The sequence below is a fragment of the Rhodnius prolixus genome, unplaced genomic scaffold, assembly GCF_049639745.1.
Source record: "Rhodnius prolixus isolate KJV_2025 unplaced genomic scaffold, Rpr scaffold_9, whole genome shotgun sequence".
Taxonomy (NCBI): domain Eukaryota; kingdom Metazoa; phylum Arthropoda; class Insecta; order Hemiptera; family Reduviidae; genus Rhodnius; species Rhodnius prolixus.
The window spans coordinates 4,000,305-4,014,815 of NW_027411604.1; the positions used below are offsets into that span (position 1 = coordinate 4,000,305).

The window sequence follows — 14,511 nt, forward strand, 5'->3', positions numbered from 1 at the left end:
ATAATTAATATTTATTAATTATAAAATTCTTCGTGAGAATTAATTAATCACACATATTTAAAAAAAAGAAAGAAAAGATTTTAAATTTATTATTATAAATTAAAGAATGTCATTAAAAGATGGGTAAATACGAGTATGGTTGCATTGATCAGCAAACGAACAGATCAACGTCATCCTGAGTTGTAAAAAACCAAAGCAAACAGTTTTAACCCTGTTATTATTTGCACACGGGACTATGTTTACTTCCGACTGATTCTATTTTTAGAAACTTGCAGATAGGAATGATTGTACTGAAGAAATTGATGATTACCTTTAGTTCCGGTTTGTTTGTTTTGGGCGTGAGGAAATTATGAAATTTTGAAAATGAATTTTCCTTTTAAAAGGAAAACCGAGAGAAAATGAAATTGATCAAAGAACTAAAAAAAAAAACAACATTTTGCGCGTACATATAAGGTGCGAAATATAGGTGAATATTATTCAAAGGAAGGTTACAGTATTCGACCAACCCAATAGTTGAATTAAGGTCGAATTGCTTCATCCCTGTCCATTGTGCGAGCTAATTTATTAATATCGACCATTTTTAATAATTAAGGCCCACCTTAGGGGCGGAGTTAAATTTTACACAAATAACAGATTTGAGTGTGTGGTTTGAGGTAATACGTCACCAGTTTAATAACATAGTTGATCGGGCCTAATACCGCTAATCTTTACCCAATGATCTTGCGCAAAGGAAATGTTTATAATTAAACGTGAATAGCTAAAATTATTTTTAAAGGTGAAAATAGTGTATTTCACAATATTCAGGTTGGGAAATTAGGAAAAAATCAAGAAACTGCCCCTCCATTTTAAATCTTTTCTCCTTTTTACGCCAGTTACTTTCCCAAATCTTTGTTAGTCATGTATTGCTACACCAAGCGTTTGGTTATGCTACAAGTAACTGACCACAGTTATTGTAATTATAGACGCGCACGCACTTTAATAGGAAAAGCTACCCAGCAGAAAAACTGTCCAAATTGCTGAGCTAATTTATCTTTCCGTTTTTTTTTGTTTTTTTTTAATGAAATCGCGAAATGGAGGCTTAAGTAAAGTAAAGTAAAGAAATCGCCTAATTTTTCAGGCGGGGCTTAACGTCCATTTACTAGGTGTCGTGGACGGAGGCGACTAGCAAACGTACTTTACTATTTCTCATATTAACCATTAAATAAAATCCAAGGCCAAGACCGGTAATCGAAGCCAGTACCACAATGCATACGTATTAGCTTTGCAGATCTCGCCTCTTAACCCGCTCGGCTATCGTGGCGCCTGAAATGGAGGCTTAAACTGATTAGGAGATTGTCTGGGATAGGGTAGCTTGAGAGAGGTGGTGGATTTTAGGATTTGGGCACTTGAACAGGGCTACTAGATTGACGAATGGTATTCCTTTTTTGCAATTAGGCGTATCCAGAGGATACGGGGATTGTACGCTCTGAGTAGTTAGGAACGTTTGCTTTATCCCCTTGTTCCGAATTTCGCATTCCAGATAGCTTTTTAGATAGATAGATAGATAGATAGATTAAACTAGGGCGGCCTCAAGGCCTACGCCACTGCGACCCATTTGGATCTATTGTGGCTCCCCTCACTCTAAAGCCCACCCTCCAGACCTGTCCTTTTAATCAGACTCTTAATTCTGGAGAGCGACTCCCTGGGTAAAGCTCACAGGCCTTCGTTTTTCCTCCTCGAGGAGTAACATCCTTAGCCCAGATAAGCCCCTCACACTGACTGACACAACACGTGCAGTGCCCGTTTCCTCCTTCTCCTCCTCCTGACCGATCCTACAGAGGCTATCATCTGCCAGGCCCACACCTAATGCTAATTCGCATGACATTACCAGAGCACAATAAGTGGTGAGACTTATTGAGGGAACTTTGTCACAAATTTCTTTGTGACTTGAACGTGCCCTTTTTAAATAATACTGTTATATAAATGTTTGGGAAAAAGACTAAATCTGACTTGTCAAGAGGTCTTTTTTTTGTCCGGTACTTCGGTACCAATCATCTTTGACCACTTTCTTTAGCTCAAAAATTTCCCTAATTACTTTATTCGCAAAAAAAATTTACTTTTCTTAGTGAGTAAATTATTCAATGACGAAATTATAAGAAATATTCTCAAAAATAATTTTTTTTTCTTTCTTTGTAATTTATTTTCTAATTTACAATCTTCATTCATCGTATACAATAAGTAAATATGGAGAGAGTGATGAACGGGTGCGGGAGGAGAGTAGGAGGAGAGAAACTACCCAGCGGTAGCACTCTCTATAGGAGAGAGGAGAATGTGAGGAGGAGAATATGAGGATGAGAGAGGAGATATAGGAGAAGAATGACGTTTAGGTCTTCAGACTGCGAGGAAGTCGCGGGGCCATTGGCGATTCAGTCGGCGAGAAGTATTAGAGATGTCAGAGGAAGCGAGAGACAGTACAAGAGGATTGGAGCAAGTAGAGAGAGTAGTGTAGAACTTTTGGTATTTAGTCTTGGCGAGTTGGTCTATAAAGGGAATGTTGAGGTCGTAGTGAAGAGTGAGGTTAGTCACCGCAGAAAAGATCGTCAACTATCTGTCGGAAGAGTAAAAAGAAAATTAATTTTCTATTAGATAAAAAACCAAAACTACTTGTTTTCCTTTAGTTTCCAAATATTTTCAATTTCGATGATTGTTCAATCTAAATATGGATTAAGAAATAATTTTGACTTACACACAAAAAAAAAGCCCTTTTATCTTAAATTGAACTTTGTAAAATGGATAATTACGTAAAAAAAAAGAAAAGTGGATATCTGTTTATGGTGTTCACGGAACATTTACATTTCACGGAAATACTCTTATCAATATGCGAATTTTTATGTTGCGTCAATATGTAAGCCAAATTTAGACTTGTGTTTAAAGTTAATTTGGATGTACTTTTGAGCAATGTACGTCACCCTATTAACTTAGTGCCATTAATTTAAAAGGAAACAAGGAAAAATAATCCTTAAGTCTGACCCATTAATTATAGGACACCCTATTACGTGATGCTAAAGCTATACTCCGCAAGTGTTTCTGACGACGTCACATAGAGCTAACTTCCAGAAATGTTCCAAATTAAATTGTCACGCTATACGAGGGTCGTTTGAAAAGTCCGTGCAAAAATAAAAACTACTTAATTTTTTGGGGTAAACCTTTTTTATTTTTCAACATAGTCTCCTTTTAGGCTTATACACTTCGTCCAACGCTGCTCTAGTTTGTTGATCCCTTCCGAATAATAGGATTTGTCCAAGTCTGAAAAATAGCCATTCGTTTCTGCAATCACCTCCTCGTTTGAATAAAATCTTTTTCCCGCCAGCCATTTCTTCATATTGGGGAACAAATAGTAGTCCGAGGGAGCCAAGTCTGGAGAATAGGGGGGATGTGAAACGAGTTGGAACCCTATTTCCATTAATTTTGCGACCACAACTGCTGAGGGGTGAGCTGGTGCGTTGTCGTGATGGAAAAGGACTTTTTTTGTGGGCCAATCGTGGGCGTTTTTCTTGCAGCTCGGTTTTCAAACGGTCCAATAACGATGAATAATATGCACCTGTAATAGTTTTACCCTTTTCCAGATAGTCGATGAGGATTATTCCTTGCGAATCCCAAAAGACAGTCGCCATAATCTTTCCGGCCGAAGGAACGGTCTTCGCCTTTTTTTGGCGCAGATTCCCCCCTTGGTAACCCATTGTTTAGATTTTTCTTTGGTCTCAGGAGTGTAGTGATGTATCCATGTTTCATCCACAGTGACGAAACGACGCCTAAAGTCCTGCGGATTCTTCTGGAACAGCTGCAAACCGTCCTTGCAACACTTCACACGATTTCGTTTTTGGTCAAGTGTGAGCAATCGCGGCACCCATCTTGCGGACAGCTTTGTCATGTCCAAATGATGCAAAATATTATGTACCCGTTCATTCGAGATGCCCACAGCACTAGCAATCTCACGCACCTTCACTCTTCTGTCATCCATCACCATATCATGGATTTTATCAATGATTTCTGGAGTAGTAACCTCAACAGGGCGTCCAGAACGTTCAGCGTCACTTGTGCCCATATGGCCACTCCGAAAATTTTGAAACCACTTATAAACTGTTCTAATCGAAGGTGCAGAGTCACCATAATGTTTATCAAGCTTCTCTTTAGTCTCCTGAGGCGTTTTGCCTTTCATAAAGTAGTGTTTAATCAACACACGAAATTCTTTTTCGTCCATTTTTTGAAAATCACTCGACTTCCTCGATTCAAACGAATGCCAAACACAAAGAAATAGACCGATCTGGCTGAAACTTGGTGTGTGTTCTTCCAAGAGATGCTACTAACTAAACATAACCTCGATACGCGCCAGTAGTGCTATCTCTCTGACTTTGCACGGACTTTTCAAACGACCCTCGTAATATGAATATTTGTATTATAACAAAAGTATTTGTTGATATGAATGTATTGGTCAAAATATCGAGAAATTTGGAAAACAATAGAAGTCAAACGGAAATGGAGTGCTTCTTCTGTGCATTCGAGTCACACAAAGAAATAACGGAAGATGCCTCAAAAAAAAACAAACAAAAAACGGATATTGCGTTTTTAAAACATAATTTGTCGCGATCTCGGTACTTCCCCTTATCTCTAACGTGAAACTAATGTGTAAATTACAAAACAATTTACCTCTTATTGATTAAATTTTTCTCATACTTCAACCTGATTTTGTTTAAACAAAATATTTATCTAAAATTATTTACTTTTAGTTACTGCGTACGTTTTTTAAAAATCATTTATGTAAATTCTTCTCATTTTTTTTTTGTATGTAAAAATTATGTTGTAACTGTTTTAATGATAATTTTTTATGGTTTTTTTTAAACTAATAGTTCATTATAAATGCTATTGTTTTCTCTTGTTAACTGATCACATAATTTATGTTCAACTTGTCAGACATTTGTAATCTTCTGTACTAAATATCATCAATTTTCATATCTATTTTGTTAAAACAGGAAAATAAACAATAAATTTTCCTTCTTTTCTAAATATTTCTAATCGTCACTGAACACCAAACTGCGCAAAAAAAAACAAAGACAAACAAATCCTGACCGCCAAAAAAATACTCGGAAGAATTTTCCCAGGGGAAAATGTTTAAAATAGATTTCTTAAAGATAACCATGTATGTATGTTTTAGAGGAGGAAACGGCTCTCCTGCAAGTGTTGTGTCAGCGTGAGGGGCTTATCTGGGCTAAGGATGTTACTCCTTGGGGGAGGAAAAAAAAAAAACCAAGGCCTGGTGAGCTTTACCCAGGGGAGTCGCTCGCCAGAATTAATAGGAGTCTGATTAAATGGACGGGCTCTGGAGGGCGAGCTGTAGAGTGTGGAGGGAGTCACAATAGATCCAAAGATGTAGCAGTGTCATACGCCTTCAAGGCCGCCCTACTGGCATCTGTAAGCATTTTAGTAAGAAAAGTTATAAAAAGAAAATAATAAGAGCCATTTGTTGAGAAAATCGGGTGTGGGTCTGGGGGGGGGAAAAAGAAAAATCTATACCTAAAGAAGGAAGTCTAAAGAGGGAAACTTCCGGAGGGCTAATTTCCTGTAAAAGGAAATTATTGCCAGGTCTGATAGTTGAACTTAAAATTTAAGAATAAAATATAAAGTTTTAGCGATTTTGTGGGGGTGGAATTACGCTAACCCCAAACACGTAGGCGAACAGACAAACGCATGTACATTATAATAGATGACCAATTGAAAAAAAAAACATACTTTTGGACTCGGGGAACCATAAAATCGATTTATTTATTTTTTCTTGTAAAAATTCAAAATCGATAATATTACCTAATCGCAACAATATTCTTCTTCATCTAGAACAGTAAAGTGATAGTAAGAGTGGAAGTGAATTTCCCCAAATAATGTCGGAAAAGAGTAGCCAAATGAAAAGTGTTGATGTGAGAAAAAGAAAAATCATGTTTAAACTGAAATTAAACAGTAATTAGTTTTTCTCTATCTAAACTTAAAAAACAATGAAAATCTTGTTCAATTCTTAATGTTCCTCCATTATTTACAAAGTAAGCTAATTTAAAGATAAAAAATATGTTCGTGCAATGTAAACAATTTAATGATAAATAAACAGAATTATGTCAAGTGATTGACAAGTTTTATGGCAGTGTAATTAAAATATTACGTTTGCACTAGTTTTAATTGAAATTATAATAAATTATTAATAAAATAAGAAAATTAACATTTTCTAAAATGTTTTTTTAAAGGCACGCCAAAACGTGTGAGGTTGTTGGCGCCCCTGGTTTTTTTCTAAGGGCCAGTAAGCAGGATTCGAAACCGGAAGCTCAGCCGTTAGACTAACCGCTGAGCTAATCCCACACGGAATGTATTACTTTAATAAAATAATTAGATAAATATTACTTCTAAATGTTACTTCAACGAAGAAAACAATATTTCATTGTTTCATTTTTAGAAAATTCAATTTTGAACAGTTACAATTTACATGTTACTGATTTACAGTTACACGTGTTTACACCAAAAGTTTACAATAGTCGTAATAGTCACTGCAAGCGACTTTTTCTGCAATCTCTGGGGAGGCTTGAGATTACCAGAGCATTCTGTGCTCATTCAAAAATCTTGCACCGTCTTCACGTATGCATTGCCGCCTAGTCAATTAGGGACGCAAGAGCTTTTACAAGGAAGAAAAGAGCTTTTTGAATTCTGTGCAAAATGAAATTATTATTACTGGAGGTCTGAACCTCTATCTAAGAGGTAAAAACGGGCATTGCACAAGGGCTGAGAGCTTCTATTTGTGTGCGTAATTCCCCAATCTCTAATGCGGAGACCAAACATGTACAAACCACTTATCATTTGGCTGACTCCCTCCACCCCTCACCGTATAAGATACTTGGCAGTTCTATTGCTTAAGATAAAGGAAACATCCCCACCAAATAATATTCTTTTTGTATTTTATTAAAATTTCGAGTTTTTTTGTAATTAATGGCAATTTTATATTTTTCACAACGAGTATACACGTCGAACGCACCGTAATAGAGATTTGGTTTGACGTAAATACACGTGAAACACGCTTAACTGGTGAAGCGGAAGCAACCATTTTACAGGATGCATATTCCCCCCCCCCGTTTTGTGAGATGTTCTTATTATTTCGAAAATGATTCATGTACTTCCTTTGATTTCCGTAAATTTTTATATTAGTTAAATTATAGATTCATATAGACCAATAAGTTATATTTGAATAATTTTTTGTAGGTAGGAGATTCTAAGTATATAAAGCTAGGATTTCAAACTGTCATTTGTGGGATTAATATAACAAGCGGTTAGAGGCTAGACCCGTAAAGCTAAGATGTATTGCGGTACTAGGCTATATTCCCCTGTCTAAACCTTTAATGGTTAATATGAGAAATTTACAGTAAAGTATGTTTGTTAGTCGCCACGATAGCCGAGGGGTTAAATGCTAGACCCGCAAAGCTAAGATGTATTGCGGTACTAGTCTATATTCCCCGGTCTAAACCTTTAATGGTTAATATGAGAAATTTACAGTAAAGTACAGGTATGTCTGCTACTCGCCACGTTAGCCGAGCGGTTAGAGGCTAGACCCGCAAAGCTAAGATGTATTGCGGTACTAGTCTATATTCCCCGGTCTACACCTTTAATGGTTAATATGAGAAATTTACAGTAAAGTATGTTTGCTAGTCACCACGATAGCCGAGCGGTTAGAGGGTAGACCCGCAAAGTTAAGATGTATTGCGGTACTAGGCTATATTCCCCAGTCTATACCTTTAATGGTTATTATGAGAAATTTGCAGTAAAGTATGTTTGCTAGTCGCCTCCGTCGACGACACCTAATTTGGTAGTTGGACGTAAAGCCTGCCTGGAAAAATAGGCGATTACTTTACTTTACTTTTACTTTTTACTAATATAACATATGTTTAGAGAAAATTAGATTAGCAAGTTGTAATCACCATTAAAAGTTGTGAAATAAAAATTCACGTGGGTTCACGCCATATTTTTGTTTTTTGTATAAATTAAAAAAAAACGAGAAAGATAATAGAATAAATGATTACTTTACAACTAATTAATTATCACGCTTCACTATTTAGTGAAATTGATTTCTCGTTTGTAAGAAAAGTTATTTTAAAAAAATCGTGAAAAAAAACCCTAACTTTCTACGTTTGCAAAAGAAAATGAAGATAACGAAATTTTATCACAAAAATAATAGCTAATAATAATATTATAATAATAAATAGCTCTATTATACATTTGATAGTGCCCAACTAAAAGAAGCGATAGAAATGCTAATGATTTTAAAAAAAGTTCACTAAAGGCAGCGTTATTTATTAAAGTATTTTGTAAATAAATTTTTGTAAAAATATTATAAAGTAAATTACAGCTTTCTAAGTTTTGTAGCAATTCTATAAAATGTTATTTACACATTTTTTCTTCAATAGTTTGTTAACATTCTATTCGACTTTCTCTAGCTAAAAATTCTTCAAAGTTCACACCCCCCAAAGTTTTTTAGAAACTTAATTTATTTAAGTTCATCCTGAAATAAGTCAGTTTTTTGTAACTTCGTACTGAAACGTGATTTAAGAGGGATAAATAACTCATCTCTCCCGAATAACTAATTTTTCTATACCCAATTTTCGCTATAATAAAAAAATATATAGAGCTATAGTATTATAATATTATTCTATTATTATACGAGGGTCGTTTGAAAAGTCCGTGCAAAGTCAGAGAGATAGCACCACTGGCGCGTATCGAGGTTATGTTTAGTTAGTAGCATCTCTTGGAAGAACACACACCAAGTTTCAGCCAGATCGGTCTATTTCTTTGTGTTTGGCATTCGTTTGAATCGAGGAAGTCGAGTGATTTTCAAAAAATGGACGAAAAAGAATTTCGTGTGTTGATTAAACACTACTTTATGAAAGGCAAAACGCCTGAGGAGACTAAAGAGAAGCTTGATAAACATTATGGTGACTCTGCACCTTCGATTAGAACAGTTTATAAGTGGTTTCAAAATTTTCGGAGTGGCCATATGGGCACAAGTGACGCTGAACGTTTTGGACGCCCTGTTGAGGTTACTACTCCAGAAATCATTGATAAAATCCATGATATGGTGATGGATGACAGAAGTGTGAAGGTGCGTGAGATTGCTAGTGCTGTGGGTGTCTCTAATGAACGGGTACATAATATTTTGCATCATGACAAAGCTATCCGCAAGATGGGTGCCGCGATTGCTCACGCTTGACCAAAAAGGAAATCGTGTGAAGTGTTGCAAGGACGGTTTGCAGCTGTTCCAGAAGAATCCGCAGGACTTTAAGCGTCGTTTCGTCACTGTGGATGAAACATGGATACATCACTACACTCCTGAGACCAATGAACAATCTAAACAATGGGTTACCAAGAGGGAATCTGCGGCAAAAAAGGCGAAGACCGTTCCTTCGGCCGGAAAGATTATGGCGACTGTCTTTTGGGATTCGCAAGGAATAATCCTCATCGACTATCTGGAAAAGGGTAAAACTATTACAGGTGCATATCGTTATTGGACCGTTTGAAAACCGAGCTGCAAGAAAAACGCCCACGATTGGCCCACAAAAAAGTCCTTTTCCATCACAACGCACCAGCTCACACCTCAGTAGTTGTGGTCGCAAAATTAATGGAAATAGGGTTCCAACTCGTTTCACATCCCCCCTATTCTCCAGACTTGGCTCCCTCGGACTACTATTTGTTCCCCAATATGAAGAAATGGCTGGCGGGAAAAAGATTTTATTCAAACGAGGAGGTGATTGCAGAAACGAATGGCTATTTTTCAGACTTGGACAAATCCTATTATTCGGAAGGGATCAACAAACTAGAGCAGCCTAAATTCAAGTATATAAGCCTAAAAGGAGACTATGTTGAAAAATAAAAAAAGGTTTACCCCAAAAAATTAAGTAGTTTTTATTTTTGCACGGACTTTTCAAACGACCCTCGTTATTATACGCTTTATATTTAAAGTATAATATTATTCTAACAATCCTTAATATAAGTACTAAGGAGTTTACCCACTATTCTGTCAGCAGTGCACTTACAAATCGTCCTGGATATTTGTTGCGAATGAAAGTTTAAGATTTACGTCAGAATAATAACGTCTAATACGAAGAAGAAAAAAAAAAAAATTAAATGAAATGACAAAAAAAAAGTAACCGCTCTATAAAGTAGCAAATGTGTTTGAGCGAATATCCTACGCTAAGTTCCTGTTAGTTGAAATGGGGAGTTATTCAAACGAAGTATATTAGGTCGGAGATCCCAGGTTCAAATCTAGTTGCTGGCTCTGAGATTTTTTTATTTTTATTTTTTAGAAGCTTTCTTATAGCTTATTGTTCGGTAATAGGCAGTGTTGCTGGATAAAGCAACAGGTGCCAGAAATTAATCTATGGTGACAAGAGCATGTTTTAATAAAGAAACATGTTGCAAATTTATTACTAAGATTTATGAATATCTGACCACAAAGATAGACTTTGAAACGAAGATTAACTGCTCATATTCCTTTATAAATTCGAATTATATCATCTTTTTTTTTTTTTTTTGCAATAATTTAGCGATCGTAATCACCGGAAATTATCTGTTTTTGAGTTCCTCTAAGTACCAAAAAAGAAAATGAAATTGGTTTTAAGAGAATAGTAAATATATGCGAAGACTCTAGCTCAAAAAATAAAATAAATAAATAATATAAAAAAATTAAAAAGAAAAACTAAAAACGAAAGAAGTTCTATCACCATATTTCGCACAAATACCGTCATAGAATCGAGTAACTAAACGATCGAAACCCTTCAAACGGAAGTACATCACTTAACAGAACGGTTTTTCCACTTTATTGAGAAATCTCTTCTTTTGATTTTTTTTTTTTAAATTTAGCGATCCTCAATGCCCACAAGTGGATGAAAAAACTTTTATTTGACGTCATGACTATTCTTACGTCACTTATACAATTATTTTACAAGCCCTGAGAGTTCTTGCAAAGCAAAAAAAAAACCTCTTGAAACAAGACCTTCTTAAAAATCCTATTTCCCCCCACTTCCCCCAAAAAAGAAGATTACCAACCTAAAGCGATAAATATTTGAGTGACCTGGCGATATTATGGTTGGTAAAATGAAAAATTTTCTAACCGACCCACACTTGAACTTGAGTGTTCATTTTTATTTTTTATGCACAGAATTTTGGCAACTAAATTTCTAGTGGCTACATAGGTGTGATAACCTCGTGTAAATCAGTTAAGTGGCACCACCTGAAGATGCCTACATCCCCTTAAAGTACTAAGTACCAACTACTACCCTACAGACAAACAGACAAAAAACGCAGAAAACTGAATGAATTACCTCCTGGAGATTTACAATTCCAGCAACACCCCTCTCCTTTCTTTAAATTAGTAATTCCAGTAACTCATTTAATACTCATTAATTTAATCAAAATGATAATGAATATTAATAAATTTCGCTTAAGTGGTACTTCAGATTGAATCTACACTCCAAAATTCCCTCTCTATCCCCACAAAAAAAAGAACCCTTATATTGAATTTCCTGGAAAAGACTTCGAAATAAAGATATGTGGGCTACCAACTGTACCAAATTGGAGGAGAGGAAACAAAAAATTGAGCTACTTTCAGGGAAGAAGGGAAACTGGTTGGAGAGCATTTTGTCTCTTTCTCTTGCGATTATTCTGAAAGTTCTAAATTTAACGATTGGGGGGAAAGCTGGTTGGAGAGCATTTTGCGGGTCTCATTCTCTTGCGATTATTCTGAAAGTTCTAAATTTAACGATTGGGGGGAAAGCTGGTTGGAGAGCATTTTGCGGGTCTCTTTCTCTTGCGATTATTCTGAAAGTTATAAATTTAACGAGGGGGAAAGCTAGTTGGAGAGCATTTACGGGTCTCTTTCTCTTGCGATTATTCCGAAAGTTCTAAATTTAACGATGGGGGGAAAGCTGGTTGGAGAGCATTTTGCGGGTCTCTTTCTCTGGCGATTATTCTGAAAGTTCTAAATTTAACGTGGGGGGAAGCTGTTTGGAGAGCATTTACGGGTCTTTTTCTATTGCGATTATTCTGAAAGTTCTAAATTTAACGATGGGGGGAAACTGGTTGGAGAGCATTTTGCGGGTCTCTTTCTCTAGCGATTATTCTGAAAGTTCTAAATTTAACGATTGGGGGGAAAGCTGGTTGGAGAGCATTTTGTGGGTCTCTTTCTCTTGCGATTATTCTGAAAGTTATAAATTTAACGATGGGGGGAAAGCTGGTTGGAGAGCATTTTGCGGGTCTCTTTCTCTTGCGATTATTCTGAAAGTTATAAATTTAACGATGGGGGGAAAGCTGGTTGGAGAGCATTTTGCGGGTCTCTTTCTCTTGCGATTATTCCGAAAGTTCTAAATTTAACGATGGGGGGAAAGCTGGTTGGAGAGCATTTTGTGGGTCTCTTTCTCTTGCGATTATTCTGAAAGTTATAAATTTAACGATTGGGGGGAAAGCTGGTTGGAGAGCATTTTGCGGGTCTCTTTCTCTTGCGATTATTCTGAAAGTTATAAATTTAACGATGGGGGGAAAGCTGGTTGGAGAGCATTTTGCGGGTCTCTTTCTCTTGCGATTATTCCGAAAGTTCTAAATTTAACGATGGGGGGAAAGCTGGTTGGAGAGCATTTTGCGGGTCTCTTTCTCTGGCGATTATTCTGAAAGTTCTAAATTTAACGTGGGGGGAAGCTGTTTGGAGAGCATTTACGGGTCTTTTTCTATTGCGATTATTCTGAAAGTTCTAAATTTAACGATGGGGGGAAACTGGTTGGAGAGCATTTTGCGGGTCTCTTTCTCTAGCGATTATTCTGAAAGTTCTAAATTTAACGATTGGGGGGAAAGCTGGTTGGAGAGCATTTTGCGGGTCTCTTTCTCTTGCGATTATTCTGAAAGTTCTAAATTTAACGTGGGGGGAAGCTGGTTGGAGAGCATTTTGTGGGTCTCTTTCTCTTGCGATTATTCTGAAAGTTCTAAATTTAACGTGGGGGGAAGCTGGTTAGAGAGCATTTTGCGGGTCTCTTTCTCTTGCGATTATTCTGAAAGTTCTAAATTTAACGATTGGGGGGAAAGCTGGTTGGAGAGCATTTTGTGGGTCTCTTTCTCTTGCGATTATTCTGAAAGTTCTAAATTTAACGTGGGGGGAAGCTGGTTAGAGAGCATTTTGCGGGTCTCTTTCTCTTGTGATTATTCTGAAAGTTCTAAATTTAACGTGGGGGGAAGCTGGTTGGAGAGCATTTTGCGGGTCTCTTTCTCTTGCGATTATTCTGAAAGTTCTAAATTTAACAATTTCTTTTCTTTTTTTTAATTTCGAAATTTAAAACGTTAATAATTATTAAATTAACCTAAATGTATAAAACTACCCATTACAATAAAATGACAATTATCCAAATAAAAGTATTTATCTACTTGTAAATAATGAATATCTAAGTATTCAATGTTCCAAAAAATAGAAAATTAAAAAATCCGAGAAAAGTGAAGAATTTACAAATTTACGGAATACTTCCGGTTATAAGATTCCCTTAAAACTAAAAATTATTTTTCAAAAATATTTAACCCACCTTATTAATAATAATAATAATAATAAGTGACATATACCGTAAAATTTTAGTGAAATGGTAATTTCAGGGGGTCAACTAAGTTACTTCTCCTGCTAGAAGAACTCTCTCCTCAAAGAGAATCAGGAAAAAAAAAAAGTTATAGAGTATCATGAACAGTATGGGTGCACAAAGTACCAAAAAAACGAAAAAATAAACACTATACTCAAAAAAATAGACATTTATAGTGAACATACAAAAAAATTGAGAAAATTATTAAATTTGTCTAAAAACCAATTTAATTTGTTGACAATTAAATTTAAACTGTTTCTACCTCTGCCTTTTAGATAGTTAAAAAAAAAATTAAAACCCTATCTGTATGTAGCTTTAAGAAAAAAAAAAAAATAAATAAATAAAAATAATTAAAAATAAAGACAATAAAATAATAAAGTAAAAAAAAAACAATAAAAAACTGAAAAAAAAATTTAATTACCTCGACCTGTTTTTGTAGTATCGTCAATTTTCTGCCCAAATTCTTCTTTATGTAGCCCCATAGTTTATTTTAGTGTTTGGTTTTTAAAATTTAAAAAAAATAAAATATATATTAACGAATGTATTTATTTACCTAACTAAAGAAACTAAACCTAACCACGGACCCTATAAACTTCTACCGACTAAAAATGTTTTGTACTAGTATCGTTTGAAAAAGTCTCCCACCTTTATGCTGGGTGGAACATGAGCGCCCCCCCTCTTTTTCGTCAAACACAATTCTCTCGCATCTAAATTAACCCCCTTATTTATCATTAAAGTCACCTTTGTTCTTTGCTTATAATTATTCAATTTTTTTTTTTTTTTTTTTTTTACATACATAAATTTTAAGTGAATTTACATACACAGACAAAATTGTTGGGGAAAAATA

General features: G+C 35.5%; 1 protein-coding gene across 1 annotated transcript in view; it reads right to left on the minus strand.

Moving 5' to 3' along the window:
• Picot (putative inorganic phosphate cotransporter protein picot) overlaps nt 1-14,282 on the minus strand; it is a 99,674-nt gene extending 85,392 nt beyond the window's left edge. The window contains exon 1 of the mRNA XM_074128889.1: nt 14,086-14,282. Coding sequence (XP_073984990.1) covers nt 14,086-14,146 — 61 coding nt within the window. The 5' untranslated portion in view covers nt 14,147-14,282. The remainder of the gene's footprint in view (nt 1-14,085) is intronic.
• Between the last annotated feature and the right edge of the window lie 229 nt (nt 14,283-14,511).